We start from the raw sequence: 16,006 nt of genomic DNA, 5'->3' as shown, positions 1-16,006 counted from the left end.
CATGCCACGCCACAACACGCCACGCCACAACACGCCACAACACACCACAACACGCCACAACATGCCACAACACGCCACGCCACAACACGCCACGCCACAACACGCCACAACACGCCACGCCACAACACGCCACAACACGCCACGCCATGCCACAACACGCCAGGCCACGCCACGCCACGCCACGCCATGCCACAACACGCCAGGCCACAACACGCCACAACACGCCAGGCCACAACACGCCACGCCACAACACGCCACAACACGCCACGCCACAACACGCCACGCCACAACACGCCACAACACGCCACGCCATGCCACAACACGCCAGGCCACGCCACGCCACAACACGCCACGCCACGCCACGCCATGCCACAACACGCCAGGCCACGCCACGCCACAACATGCCACGCCACGCCATGCCACAACACGCCACAACACGCCAGGCCACAACACGCCAGGCCACGCCACGCCACAACACGCCACGCCACGCCACACTAAACAACATGTTTTAAAAATTTGTGTAAAAGGTGTAAGAACCCATGTAATGTTCCTGTGTTCTGTGTTCTGTGTTCTCCTGCAGTGGAGCAGCTGCTGCCTGCAGGGAAACCCACCAGCAGGCCTGCAGAACCCCAACACAACATGGTGAGAACCTTTGTTTACTTTAACCCAACACAACATGGTGAGAACCTTTGTTTACTTTAACCCAACACAACATGGTGAGAACCTTTGTTTACTTTATTTAACCAACACAACATGGTGAGAACCTTTGTTTACTTTAACCCAACACAACATGGTGAGAACCTTTGTTTACTTTATTTAACCAACACAACATGGTGAGAACCTTTGTTTACTTTAACCCAACACAACATGGTGAGAACCTTTGTTTACTTTATTTAACCAACACAGGAAGGTTCACATTTTCACACTCTCCCTTCATCCTTCCTTTTTTGCTTCCCTCCTTCTTTCCTTCCTTCCCTTCATCCTTCCCTTCTTCCATCTTTTCTTCCTCCTCTCTGTTGTCCTTCCTTCCTTTTTTCCTTCCTTCTTTCCTTTCTTCCTTCCTTCTTCATTTCCTTTTTCCTTTCCTCCCTCCCTTCTTCCTTCCCACTTTACTTTTTTCCTCCCTTCTTTCCTTTCCTTCCTCCTTTTCTCCTTCCTTCCTTCCTTTTGTCCTTTATCCTTTCCTCCTTCCCTCCTTCCATCCCCCCTTCTTTGCCTCCTTCCTTCCTTCTTTTTTCCTTCCTTCTTTCCTTCCCTCCCTCCTCTCTTTCCTTCCTTCCTTCCTTCCTTCCTGTTTTTCACAATAAAATGTATCACAGCGTTGTGAAAATGACCTTCTTGTCCTTGATTTGGGCTCAAATAAAATAAAAACCTTCTGCTTGTTCAGTTTTTATGTTTTAAACCTAAAACCCTCAGAGCTGCCGTCAGGACGTTTGGACGTTTGGACGTTTGGACGTTCTCTGTTTGTGGTTCTCTGGTTCTAAACCACAGAACAAACCAGATGTGGCTCAGAGGAATGACAGACGGGTTCTCTCAGACACAAACAGCTCTCAGTTTGAACTCACACACACACACACACACACACTCACAGCCTCCACAGATCACTCATGAGGCAGATTTATCTCCATGTTTTGTTCGCTGATGTTTACGGAGTCGAGCCTGAACACATCTGAACGCCATTCATTATAAAAAAAAAAAAAAAAAAACAGAAAACAGAGCGTCAACAGACTTTATTGACGCCCTGGAGGCGAACAGAGAGGCGGCACTTCTCATCAGCCTGAGAACGAACGTCCAGCAAGACCAGCAAAACCAGTCACACCAGTGAAACCATTAAAACCATGAGAGAACGCCCACAGTGATGCAAAAAGCTCAAAATCAAAAGTTTTCAAAGGTTTTACTTGAGCCTTTGAGTTTACCTCATTTCTTTTGTTTTTTCATTTCTGGGGGATTTTTTTAATGTAATTTTCTTTTTTTTATGGTGATTTTATGGTAATTTCATTTTAAATATGTAAATATGATCATTCTAACTATCTTTTTTGTAAATTTCATGGTAGATTCTAAATTTCAGGTAATCTTGTTGTGATTTTATACTAATTTTCTTGTCATTTAATTCAAAATATATAATGTTTTTGAAAGAAATCAAGTAAATTTGCTCGGGTTTCAAAGGGTTAACCAGGATATAGCTCACTGAGATTAACAGGAGAGTGTGGCTGAAAAACAAACAAACAAACAAAAAAAATTACAGAGCCAGCAGAGGCAGGGCCATTTCACAGGGACAAGAAAAAAATCACAAATTTATGAGAAAAAAAAAAAGAATTGAGACAAAATTGAGGAAAAAAAATCTTTAATTATAAATTAACAAATTTGCCAGAAAAAACTCACGTTTTTTTTCTGTCTTGACATTTTTTTTTAATTTTCTTCCTGTAATTTTGTGACTTTAGAATCTCAGAAATTTAATTTTTTTTATCTCATGAAGTTTTTAATTTTTTCTGCAAATTTGTGATTTTCTAATTTCTGAATTTTCAAGTTTTTTACTCATACATTTAAAACTTTAATCTCAGTGAATTTAATTGAATTTTCTTGCAAATTTATGACTTAATAACCTAAAATTTAAGAGTTTTTTTTTTCTGATACATTTGTGACTTTTTTCCTAGTAAATTTGTTAGTTTATAATTTCAGAATGTCCTCATGTTTGGTCCTGAATTTCTGATTTTAATCAGTGAAAATTTTTGATTTTTTTCACGCAAATTTGTTAGTTTATAACCTTAGAAATTTCTGTTTTTTTCTCATGAATTTGTGATTTTTTTCCTTGTAATTTTGCCTCATAGAGAATATCTGAGTTTTTTTTACCTTCATCCCCGGACTGTGTAGTGTTTTTCTCCCCACGGCGACCCTGATATGCCGTCGTAGACACAGGACATGTCGAGCTGGGAATAAAAATGAACAAAACCAGCAGACGTGTTCAGTCGGGTTGGTGCAGGTACCTAAAAAGACTGAGACCGACGCTGTTTTTCGGGAATAACATGAATCTCCCCCTCTGTTTCCTGTCGCAGGATAACGTCCTGGCAGCAGAGAAGCCGCCCGACGCCCCGGGACAGGAAGAACCCAGCGACGTTTTCCTGAAAAAGGAGGACTTCCTGTTTGACCCGTTTGACCAGTGGAAGGGCCCGCAGGCTGAGGTGGCGAGCGAAAACGACGTCTTCCTGTTGGACGAGAACACGGGGTCTGTGGCGGCGGTGGCAGTTGAATTCCCCGAAAACACCCTGGAGCAGGAGCAGGGCGGCACCACGGCAGGTATGTACAACCACATCTCACCTTAAAGTCCTGCAGCTAAAACTCCCTCAGAAAGATTTACAGCAGCCAGAAAAAAAGATGCAAGCTGTTGTTCACACATGGGTTAGGTCAGATTTCAGGAAGTTGTTTAAATATTTTCACCGGCTCTTTAAAAAAATACTTCAAAAGTTGTTTGCTTCACAGAAGAACCCACATCAAAATAATCAGCTGCAACAGTTTTCCTTTGTTTTCATTTGAATAAACCAAATCGCAGTAACCTCAAATGACCCCCCAAATGGTGGAAAATAACACACAGCAAACAGATAATGGATGTAATTAAGATGATTACTTTTGCAAATGTAAATCTTAATAAATCCCAGCCAGCAAGGCCATCCAGTTCACTCCCATGGGCCCAACTGCTCAAGTTAAATACAACTGGGTCACTCGCTGGGATGTGAAAACTTAAATGCTCAGAGCTTCAAGTAAACACAGATGGAGCCTTGTAGTTCTTTTCATAGCAAGATGAATTTCCTCTGAACTTGATTTCATCAGAGTTTCAGAGACTTGCACTCCTGAGGAGGGAGATCCTGCATGTAACAGACTTTTCCATGTGTTTGCCTGCTTTACAGATGCTGGAAATATTGAAAATGAAGGCTTTCTCTTCAACAATGATTCAAGTCCAGGAACCAATCCCTCCCGAGGGAACCACACAGTCGGTCCTGGAGCCTCCCCTCCTTCCAAACCCAACCCCCCCACTGGCTCTGAGGGGCCTGTGGACGACACTTCTGGTTCTGGCTTCTCTGGAGATGACCTGGGGACCGATCTTTGGTCCTGGCCACCAGCGCTGACCCCTGAAGGAACTGAGCTCTACGACGATGACGACGGCAGCCGGGAGGTTCTTCCACCACCTGATCTGGAGTTAACTGAGGAGGAAGAAGAAGAAGAAGATGAGCAAGCAGAAGAAGGTCTTGTTGTTGAAATGCCAGCCGATGGCGATTTGGTTGCAATGGGAGTGGAGTTCACTGTTTCCCCTGCACCACAGACGACAACAGTTCCCACCTCTGAAGAGCTGCCGAAGCAGGACGGAGGAATTGAGGAACCGTTTTTGGAGCGGGTTCCAGTCACGCCAGACATCAGCACTGACCCGCGTTACACAACCACCACCCAGGCGCCTGTTTTCTGGACCTTGGGTACCATGAAGGTTGAACTTTCCATGCAAACAGTGGAGGCTTCTGGTATCTATGCTGACTACCATTCAACTGAACCATACACTATCACAGAACCCGTCACAGATTCGCCCGAACCAGAAGCTACAGCAAGTGAGCCTTCTGTTTTGGCTGTGGATACAGCAATCGAACCTCAAGAAAACACTGAATCTGCAGTAGAAGAACCTACTGAGGTTACAGCTGATCTTCCAGTGGCAACAGACAGTTCAGAGGAAGACATGACGGAGAAGATAGAAGCCATTGGTGAGCCTGGTACCGACACGGTACAAATTGCTAGAGAGTTGCCTTCGGTTGTTGAGGCGGAGTCGGTTACAATTAAAGAGTCCCTCCTTGAAACGATCACCACTGAGCCACCAGAAATTGAAGCATTCACTGAAAAACCCAAAGTTCCGGTGCTAACGACTGAAGACCACAACGAGGTTGAGATTTTAGAGGAGCAACACGTAAGCGTCTCCGATCCTGCGACAACAACAGTCCCGGTTGTTGATATCCCAGAGCAGGACCTGGCTGAAGATGAAGTCATGGTCATCACTGCGACCACCGCCGCTCCAGTCATCCCTGCATCTGCAAGTGCAGACCACAGCATTTCTCTCTCACCTGAGAAGGACTCACCCTTCACTCGCGTGTCCGATTCAGTGCCGGAAGATGAGGAAGCCATTCAGCTCGAGCACCACGAAAATGGCGTGGAAGATGTGGATGATGTCCCGCCGAGCACTCCGCCACCATCCACCATGGATCGCTCAACACTATCCATGGAGATGGTGAACAAGACAGAAAGTGCCACGACAATCCCGCCTCTTCTCTACCAGCCAACGCTCAGTTCAGCCGCCGGTGTCGCCTTTGCAGGACCTTCTGTGGAGGACGGAGATGCTCGGGTCCTTCTAACACCAACTTCCTCACATCAGGACACCCGTGGTGCCCAGGATGGCGCCCCAGCCACTGAGCTCCAACCCTTCAAGCCGGATTTCTCAGACATACCGGACATCAACGTCAGCATAGACGTGTTCCACTATGACGGCACGCCAATGGAGGGTGACAGCAGCGGTTACGCCAGTGTGGCTCATGGGACGGACGCCGAGGCCATCGCCATGCCCACCAGCCCCGGCAAGGCCCTGACAGTGTTCTTCAGCCTCAGGGTGACCAACATGAAATTCTCCGCAGATCTCTTCAACAAGAGCTCCGCTGAGTACAAGGCCTTGGAGCAGCAGTTCTTACAGCTGGTGAGAACCCACAAATATCGTAGAACCAGAGACACTTTAATCCCCAAAATCAGCTGATAGAAACTTATATTTCCGCAACATGCTGACATTCTGTTGAATGTGTTGCTGAATTTTAACAAACATGGAGGCCTAGTTGACGGTATTGCTGCGCCCACGCAGGACACACCCACAGGGTTAAGGTCAGGGTTCTGGTTGGCTGAGAGCTTATGATGTCAATCCTTTACGAGGAAAAAACTTGGATATTCACCGAGATTTAAGTGGCAACAAGTTTCTTAAAAAAAAAAAAAAAACTCACAAATTTATGAGAAAAAAAAGTATAAAATTCAGAGATTATGAGGTCACAAACTTGCGATAAAAAAATAAGAAATTCTCTGAGATTAAAGTTGGAAATTTATGAAAAAAAACCTCACAAATTTATGAAAAAACTCAAAAGTTCTGAGATTGTTAAGTCACAATTTTAAAAGAAAAAAAAACACAGAATTTCCAAAATTAAAGTAAAATTCTGAGATTATGAAGTCACAAATTTTATTTTTATTTTCTTGTAAATTTACGACTTTAATTTTTTTAAATTCAGAGTTATTTTTTTCACAGAATATTAATCCCTGGCTACAGTGGCCCTGCTATGCTGCCGTAAACAGGCTGTTCTCCTGAGCAGCTGTAGTTTGGTCGTCGGGACAGCAGTGATAATATGTATTTTATTTTATGAAAACTGTGCTGCTCTGTTCTCCGCCGGTCCAGCTGGTCCCGTACCTGCAGTCCAACCTGAGCAACTTCCAGAACCTGGAGATCCTGAACTTCCGTAACGGCAGCGTGGTGGTGAACAGCAGGATGAAGTTCGGAAAGCCCGTGTCGAGGGGCGTGGCCAGCGTTGTCTACCTCATCCTGGAGGACTTCGCCAACACCGCCTACCAAACCATGAACCTGGCCATCGACAAGTACTCGCTGGACGTGGAACCAGGTGGGAACCTTCTGGTTCTCATGAGAGACCCAGAACACCTTACTGCTCCGTGCAGACGGATGATAATAATAATTATTATTATCACTATTATTGTTGTTATTATTAATATTGTTAATGATAGTATTATTGTCATTGTCATTGTCATTATTATTATTATTATTATTATTATTATTATCATAAATAGATAACATTAATTTTATAAAATTAATCAATAATTATAATATTAATTAGTTTAAAAATAAGAATGATTCATTGTAAGAAAAGAAGCCAGCCTTGTTAAGTTAATCTGTCTGGGTGGAACGTGAGGGGCAGCATGGCACCACGCTGAGTCACCGTGATGACTCAGCAACATGGCTGCTGTTTATGTCTGTCTGTCTGAGCCTCGGCTGATCCGCCTCGAGCGGACAGACACTGCTGCAGACTGAGACAGGATGGCATATTACCAAAAAATTAAAGATTACATGCTTAAACTGTAACTTAAACTGTAAGATTATAAAGTCGCAACTTCTAAGAATAAAGACCCAAATTTATGAAAAAAAATAGAAAAATCCAAGATTATAAAGTCACAAATGTATGACAAAAAGTTGTAAAGTTACAACTTTGTGAGAAAACCTCAAAATATGAGATTTAAAAATGTAAATTTATGATAAAAAAAAAAAGTCACAAATTCATGGGGAAAAAAGCAAAATCTGAGATTATAAAGTCACAAATTTATGACAATCACAAATTTGAAAGAAGAAAACTAAAAAAAATTCAGAGATTATAAAATCACAAACTTACAAGAAAAAAACTAAAATTCTAAGAAGTCACAACTTTCTGACAAAAAACTCAAATTCTGAGAAAGTTGTAAATTTATAAGAAAAAAGTAAAGTTAATGAGAAAAAACAAGAAAATTCTGAGATTACAAAGTCACAAATTTGCGAGAAAAAATACTCTGAGAAAATTCTGAGATTAAAGTCGTAAATTTACAGTCGAAACCTGTGAAACCTAGTTCATCTCCTCCTGTGGGATCCAGTCAGAAGGAAATCCTGCAGGTTCTCAGCATCTTCTCCTCAGCATCTGGACTCTGGACGTTGCTTTGACTTGCTGTGGGCCAATTCAGAAGGAAACAATCTGGTGATTCTGGGCTCAAATCAGCAGGATCAAATTGCTTCTGTTGGTTACTAATAACCAACAGAAGCAATTTGAACAACTAATCCATTTAATTAATGAATCATTTAATCGAATAAAATAACAGAATATCTGCCCATTTCATTTTTTGTAAACCAAATAACATTTTGAAGCGGTTTATCTGTAGGAACACCTCACTTTTGTCATTGATCATTGAAACTAATAAAGTAACAATATAAATATTCTTTTTAATCTTTCAGAAGAGTTTAAATATTCAAATCTAAATGTATAAAAATATACAAATGTTAGTGTATGTCTGTCACATCAGCGACTGGGCGATCTCCGATATTCCCTGAGCCCAGTGCCTGGAGCTTGATTAATCGCTTTAATACGAATTAGTGCAGGCTTTCTGCCTCGCTCCACCCATAAACCCTTGCATTTTTAGGTCATTTCCAGTAATTAGCCGGCTCCCTCGGAGGAGGAGACTGTCCTCGTCGGGATCAGGAGGCATGACTAAAACAAACCGTCAGATCCGAACACGCTCGATCGCAGGACGGTTTTCACCATCAGGATGTTGTTGTCGTATTTGTGTGTAAACAACCAAACAGGAACCACTCTGTCTCAATCTCAGATTAGATCAGATTGATTCCAGCAGATTACCTGTGGCTGCAGCATCAGATTTGGGGTTATATTCCTCTGTGCTGAGCTGGGCCTCTCTAATCTGTCTGATAACCCTAATCTACAGCGCTGAGTCAGCAGCTGCAGGCCTCAGGTGACCACACACACCTGTGTGTCAGGCTGTGTGGGATTAAGCATCACACAGCCGCAGAGACAAAAAACAATTTTCTGTCAGATCTCACCGTATGCTGATGATACCGCTGTGTACCAGAGCAACATCTTACAAATAAACCATAAGAAAACACTGGTTATCATATTGTTTCCATGGAAACAGTGTCAGGACCTGAACAAGGATCGCAAAGTTTCAACCAATCAGCAAGCAATCTCACTGCGCAAATTAAACATTACAATAAACCTGTGCTTTAATATGTATGATTTCATGCCACAAAAATATCAAATTACCCCCACAAATAAAAAAATATTAGATTGAATTTAATGAAAAAAAATGACAAGAAAAGTATTTTTATAGTTATTATAACTTCATTTCATAAAAATACTAAATTAACCCAAAAATAATGAAAAATATGTAAGAAATTACAAGGAAATCACAACTAACAACAACAACAACAACAACAACAACAACAACAACAAATGAAGTTAATTTTGTTCTGAGGGTGAAATAAAGCCTTTCAAAATAACAGCAACAAGGTTAAAAAAAATCTGTCAGTGGGAAAAATAATGAGAAAATACAAGAAAATTACAAACAGTACCATTTAATAATAATAATAATAACAATGATTATAACAAAATAATGATGATAATAATGATATAAGAAAAGAAACAGAAAAAGTAATTAAATGAATTGTGTTCAGCGGGTGAATCAAAGCCTTTCAAAATAAAAACCTGGCTCCTGGTTCTATTTTTTCTCCAGAGGGTTAAAGTTCTAACTTGTTCCTGGTTCTCTGCCCCTCAGGCGACCGGGCGGATCCCTGTAAGTTCCAGGCCTGTAACGAGTTCTCTCGCTGCCGGGTGAACAGCTGGTCAGGCGAGGCTGAGTGTGTGTGTGACCCGGGCTACGTGAGCGTGGACGGCCTGCCGTGTGTGAGTGTGTGCGATGCCGATCCACACTTCTGCCTCAATGACGGCAGGTGTGACGTCGTCCCAGGACAGGGCGCCATCTGCAGGTAACTACATTAAACTTAATTTAACCTAATGATAAACTCTGCTCAGCTGTTAAAGGGGTTTAAAGGGTTAACTCATCCTGTGTGTGTGCGTGTGTGTGTGTGTGTGTGTGTGTGTGTGTTCTGCAGGTGTCGGGTTGGGGAGAACTGGTGGTACCGCGGCGAGCGCTGCGAGGAGTTTGTGTCGGAGCCACTGGTGGTGGGTGTGGCCATGGCATCAGTGGTGGGCTTCCTGCTGGTGGTGTCGGCGGTTGTTGTCTTCATGGTGCGCACACTGCGGGAGCAGTACGACGCCGAGGACAGCGAGGACCCGCTGCGGTGAGGCCGCTGCACAAACCGCCCACACTGATCTTTTCTGTCTGACAACAACAGAGATTTAAGGGGAAATTTAAGGGAAATCAGACTGTAAGGGATGAATAAATTGGGGTTATTAATTCTCTAAACTCCAAATGGATCCAATAAGATTATCTGGGTCAGAGTGTAGCTTATATTTAAAAAATAATAATAATAATATTAGTTTTAGTGTAATTCCATGCTTTTGAATTGATATTTTTCTGTTAACTTTATCCAAAATGTTTATTTCCACAGTAAAATTGTGTAATTTGATGTTTCTGCTGCAGTGATTTTTATGATCCTTTTCACTGCAGCTTCTACAAAGTTTTTTTTTTTTTTTTTTTTTTTACAGTGCTTGTGAATTTTGTCCAGTTTTGTAAAAGTTTTGTCTTATGCTCCATTTCTTATTTCTGTATGTTTTTTATGTTTTTCTGTGTTGTAGTCGTGGCGACAGTCTGCCGACTCTGGAGCGAGCCACCAAGTTCAACCCCATGTTCGAGAGCCAGCCCGTCTCCGCCCACTGCTACCGTCGCTATGATGACGACACACTGCAGTACTGCTGTCGCTACGACGACGGCCTCCCTCAGCACAGCACTGTGGGTGTCGATGCGCCCGGCGGCAACGAGACGAGACCCGTTTACCAGAGCACCTCGCTCTCCACAGAGGTGAATGAAAACATTCCTGTGTTTCACATTTTACTGGACAGCAAATTTGTTTCGTTTATTTTTATTTTTATTTCAAGTGGCTCACGACAGAAGACACCGACCCTGACCTGAAACCCCTCATTTCATTCAGAATTATTCAAAACTTATGTAGTTATGAGCACATGCTTGTCAAAGGCCAAAGGTTTACAATATTGGTTTTAAAAAATTGTATCTTTTTTCATGTATTTTATTTTCATTTATTTATTTCATTTATTTTTGTCATTTTTTTAATTTATTTATTTATTTTTGCTCTGTCTTCCTTCTGTACAGGTCTTTTAAAAAGTTTACATATATATTTATGAATTTAAGAAATTGTAGACAAAAAGAAAAGAAAAAAGAAAAATATAAGAGCTATGAGAAATATTTTATTTTTAATTAATTCTATTTAATTTTATTTGTTTTATTTTATTTTATTATATTTTATTTTTGACTGTGGGACAAAAAGCTACAGTAGATTTTTTTTTTTTGTTTTTTTGGCTCGTGTCAGTCGTGGGTCGGGGTTGCAGGTTTGAATCTCAGAGAGGTGAATCCACCGTTATGTAACTCTCTCTCTCTCTGTCCGTCTGTCTGTCTGTCTGCCTGCCTGTCTGTCTGCCTGTCTCTCTGTCTGTCTGCCTGTCTCTCTGTCTGTCTGTCTGTCTGTCTGTCTGCAGGAGGTGCAGGAGCGCAGGAGGATCCTCCAGCTCTGTGAAAGCGACCAGCAGTTTGCAGATTTTGTGCATCAGACTCGAGTGTGAGTGAGACCAGATTCTGTGTGTGAAGGTCACAAAATAATCAAAGTTAAATTCATCACAAAAAATATATATATATTGCACTGGTATGGTAATTTTTGCTGTCATGTTAAATATGAAATCTTAGTAATTATAACTGTAGTTTTCTTGTAATTACTTGGCTTTTTTCTCAATCCTTTGGTTATTTTTTCTGCCATTTTTTTTTTTTTATTTATAACTTTTTTTCTTCTAATTTTATTGTCATGTTCTTGTGCTTTTCTGGACATTTTTTCCCTAATATTCTAGCCAATTTATGTAAAATAATTTTAGCAATTTTGTGACACTTTTATGGTGTTTTTCTTATTTTGTGATCATTTTTTGAAAGAAATAGTTATTTTTTTTAGCCTGCAGAGGGCTGGTGCTTTGGTTGATTCTGTTGAAAACGTGAAGAAACTGGATGTGAATCATCCATTGAGATTAGGGACGACAGCCATTTTGGCTCCAGGCCGGTTGCGGCGGTAATGTTTTCGAGGACAGGAGGCGTCCTGTGGGATGGGATGGGTTTGTTCCTTTATCTTTTGTCATATTTTGCTTTCTATGGCATTCATCTTCTGTGAATAATAGAAAAACAGAATCAGGACAAACGGTTGACTTCCTCTGCATGTGGCAGCGTTTCTCTTGCAGCAGGTGATTTTTTGCTGTCATCGCACCGGGAGGAAAAAGTTTCTCAATTTTGATGTTTCAGTCCCATGGCAGAGGCGGAGCATCGCGTCCAGGTCGTCAGTTTCCTCCTTCACCTCCTTCATCTGAGCGGATCTCTCGGGTTTTGGATGTCAGTTTGTTTTTCTGTCATATTGGAGCGAGACGTGGGAATATAGAGTGGATCCCAGTCAAACTCAACACATGAAACACATTAAAACCCATCGGGGTCACACTTGGACAGACTGGATCCTCATTAGCATTCTTCATTTAGTCCAAGGGGAACAGCAGGAACTTTCCCCCCTGTGTAGTAAACAGCTGAAAAACCACAACAGCAGACCGAACCTCAAGTCGACGCTAATCCATCAAGTTTTCAACGGGAACTTCACTTGTAGCAGGAAATTAGCTTTTTTTTTGTTTGTTTTAAAGAACTCTAAAACCAGTCCACTCCTCACTGTCCTGCAGATTACAGCCTTAAAATCTAAACCTCCAACTCCGAGGAACCAAACATTTCAGGGGGGAAAAGCAGCTCAAGTCCATCAACTTCCACATACGAAGAACGTGTTCTCCCGACCATAACCTCAAACATAACCAAGTGGGCGTATTCGAGAACGCATTCACCTGACCCTGAACCTAACCTTAACCATGCGGGCATATTCAAGAACACATTTAACAACGTATTCAAGAACATTTTTGCTAGACCATGAACCTAACTGTAACCATGTGGACTTATTCAATAATGTATTCGAGGACGTTTTCATCCAACTGTGAATTGAACTGTAACAAAGTTCTATTCAAGAACTCTTTCACCTGACCGTAAACCTGACCTTAACCATGTGGCTACATTCAAGAACATATTTGAAAATGTTTTCTTCCAAACATAAGCTTAATATTCAAGAACATATTTGAGAACTTATTCATCTGACCGTAACCCAAATCGTAACCATGTGGGTGTATTTGAGAACGTTTTCACCCAACTCTGAACCTAATTGTAACTATGTGAGCACATTCAGGAACGTATTCAAGAATGCTTTCACCGGACCGTGAACCTAACCTTAACCATGTAGCCGTATTCAAGAACGTATTCAAGAATGTTTTCATCCAGCCGTAAGCCTAGCCTTAACCACGGATCTAATTGTAACAAAGTGGTTGTATATGAGAACACTTTTACCTGACTGTGAACCTAACCTTAACTACGTGGGTGTATTCAAGAACGTATTCGAGAACATTTTTGCCGGACCATGAGCCTTATTGTAACCATTGTGGGCATATTCCAGAATGTATTCGAGAATGTATTCATCTGACCGCAACCTTAATCGTAACAAAGTGGGCGTATTTGAGAACGCTTTCACCTGACCATAACCCTAACCGCGACCATGTGGGCGTACTCGAAAACACTTTCCCAATGTAATTGGACCTAAAGGGCGTAAGTTTCCCAGAACGCAGGTGAGGTTCATAAATCACATGTTGAACAGGGACAAAAAACATCAGCTGGAACTGGAACTGGACGCCAGCCAGTGGCAGAACCAAAGTTCCTGTTTGTTTTATTGCCATGGAAGTGTCAAAAAATGGTTCCATTAACATAGAGAACGGTTTCACCTGGCTCGTTGTGTTGTAGGAAACATGTTGCTGGGTTTCTCTAAGCTCTGCAGAGGGTTTTAAACCGATAAGACAGGTGCGTTTTCACATGGCGCTCCCACCCAGGGCGCCTTTAAGTATCATGAACTGTCCGCAGAACAGAGATCCATCATGTTCTGGATTTGAGGCCGGAGCTGAAGGGAAAACCAGAGACAGAAACAACAGTAGGAAACATTTAGAGGAGGAAATGGGTTTGGAGAGCGTCCACACTCAGCATCAAAGCAAATGTGACCCAGTGAGACCCAAATATGTGGAAACATCCAAAACCAGAAAAAGGTTCCTCGCAGCTCATTTGTTGATGCTGGAACAGACGGCTTGTTTGTGTGTTTGTGCGGTTTCTCGGACTTCGCCAGTTCAGGCCACATCACTCGCCGACCCAGACCTCCTGCTAATCAGATTTTCTCTCGTTTCTCTCGTTTTGTGGGAGCAGATTCCTGGAGCGGAGAGGAAGCTCCACAACGTAGTGGAGCTCTGGGAACCAGGCCGCGACCTGTCAAAATAAAGGTACGCTTTTCACCACCACACAAATTTTTACTCTTAATTGTGCATTTTTGAGCTTAAACTTTATAAGTTCATTTATTGTTTTCAACAGAACTCCTCTGGTGTGACATCTATGATAAATTAATGCAATAATACTGCAATAATACTGCATGGCCTTCATGTAGTAACATTTATGAAACCTTTTTATCTGTGAAATCAGAGAAAAGGACAATTTATTTTTCCCCACAGATCCCCCTAAATAAACAACAAAAACTACTCTAGTGGTTCCCACCCGGACAGAATAATCTTAAATTATTAAAGACTGTTTGTAAAGTTGTGAAAATCAGAGAAGAATGGCGTTTCCCCCGCAGAGACACCAAACTAAACCTGGTGTAGATCAAAAACTGCGGTGGACGGACTGGTCTCTGAACTACATGAACTGACACACTGTTTGACAACGAGTCTCAGATTTGTGAAACTTTATTTGTAAATGTTAATACGGTGCAAATTTGTCTGGTTGAACCTGCAGCAGGTTCTGATCTAGACCAGAGGAAACCGAGAATTCCACACTTTTGTAGGTTTTCCCAAACAGAACAAATGTTTCATGAATCTGAAAGCTGGCGTTAGTTTGTGTTTAGGGTCTCTAACCTAATATATTCCTGGTGGTTCACTCTTAACTGATTGCTATGAGGGAGGGGGACTCGATGTTCCTCAACCAATCACTAGAGACCGACGTATCTGCCAGGATCTGATGTCATTTTATGACAACTGATGCGTTGCCATGCCAATGTACCAGTTTTGTCGGGGTTTTAAAGAAATCCTCAAACATTTTGGGCAAAATCCCCCCTTTCCTGACCAGATGTTGTACACTATTTCCACTTCTGGACGTCCAGTGGTTCATTTCCTAAGGGTAGCATTTCCTGTTAGCTTAGCATAAAACCTCGGTGGGAGTCGTTAGCCTGGCTCTGTCAAAGTGATGATTGGCTCACAGTTGAACTGAGCGACAGCAGATCTGATGGAAACTTTCTAAAGCTGAACATGTGATTCTTGGGCTTGGAACGAGGCTCTTATTTTGTTTCTGTCATTTCAGAAACCTGCCTTTGTCTTTGACTCAAGAAATAAGAAGGAAGAGAAGAAGAAGAAGAAGAAGAAGAAGAAGAGTGTCTTCAGTCTCGTTGCTGTTTCTGATCGAGCCTCCACAGGTGAAGAGGAAGAAGAAATCCTGGACTTTTTGTTGATTTTCTTCCTAAAGGACTCTTCCTGTGTTTTGGCCGGGTCACCTGGCTCAGCGACCCTGACCTGAACTCTGACCAATCAGCTTTAACTTTTTTCTTTTCCCTGGATTTGTAAATAATTTGTGTTTTTATCATGTTTTTTTTTGTTGTTTTTTTTTTTTTTGTGTGTGTGTGTGTGTCTAACTCTTCAGTTTCTGTTGAATGCTTTTTAAATCTCACATGTTTCACTGCTGAGTTTCTCTTGTCTTACATTTCCAGGTAATGAATCAGATTATGGCTTTTAATCTCAGTGTGACCTGCAGGGTTTCTGTCTGTGTCCCAAACTGTTCATCACAGCTGCCAGGGAAAACCATGCCGTGGATATTTTATATGATTTCTGTTTCTCACATGAATTGAAAGTTTACATGAGTATTTACTCCATTCACTTCCACAGCAAAACGGCTTTAAAAATAACACTTTTAACACTGAAACCAACACCAACAAACTGAATTATGACAATATAAAACACCACAAATCCCGGTTCCCATTTTTTTCCAATGTAATTACTTTTATTTGTAAGAACTATCAGCTTGTTTCCTCCTGGTGTAAGGTTATTAAGTGAAGGTTTCTTGCAGACGCCAC

The 16,006-nt window shown here is 41.8% G+C and overlaps 1 protein-coding gene across 1 annotated transcript in view; it reads left to right on the top strand.

Annotated features, from left to right (window-relative positions):
- The window catches only part of LOC115369748 (titin-like), a 42,106-nt gene that overhangs the window by 24,071 nt on the left and 2,029 nt on the right, over window positions 1-16,006 (top strand). The window contains exons 14-23 of the mRNA XM_030066417.1: window positions 581-642; window positions 3,054-3,294; window positions 3,903-5,719; window positions 6,458-6,677; window positions 9,379-9,589; window positions 9,716-9,904; window positions 10,362-10,584; window positions 11,277-11,356; window positions 14,101-14,174; window positions 15,241-16,006. The exon at window positions 15,241-16,006 is cut by the window's right edge and continues 2,029 nt beyond it. Coding sequence (XP_029922277.1) covers window positions 581-642; window positions 3,054-3,294; window positions 3,903-5,719; window positions 6,458-6,677; window positions 9,379-9,589; window positions 9,716-9,904; window positions 10,362-10,584; window positions 11,277-11,356; window positions 14,101-14,134 — 3,077 coding nt within the window. The 3' untranslated portion in view covers window positions 14,135-14,174; window positions 15,241-16,006. The remainder of the gene's footprint in view (window positions 1-580; window positions 643-3,053; window positions 3,295-3,902; window positions 5,720-6,457; window positions 6,678-9,378; window positions 9,590-9,715; window positions 9,905-10,361; window positions 10,585-11,276; window positions 11,357-14,100; window positions 14,175-15,240) is intronic.

This window comes from Myripristis murdjan, chromosome 2 (assembly GCF_902150065.1).
Source record: "Myripristis murdjan chromosome 2, fMyrMur1.1, whole genome shotgun sequence".
NCBI lineage: Eukaryota > Metazoa > Chordata > Actinopteri > Holocentriformes > Holocentridae > Myripristis > Myripristis murdjan.
Note: the sequence above shows the minus strand (reverse complement) of the source record. Positions and strands in the feature narration are given on the sequence as shown.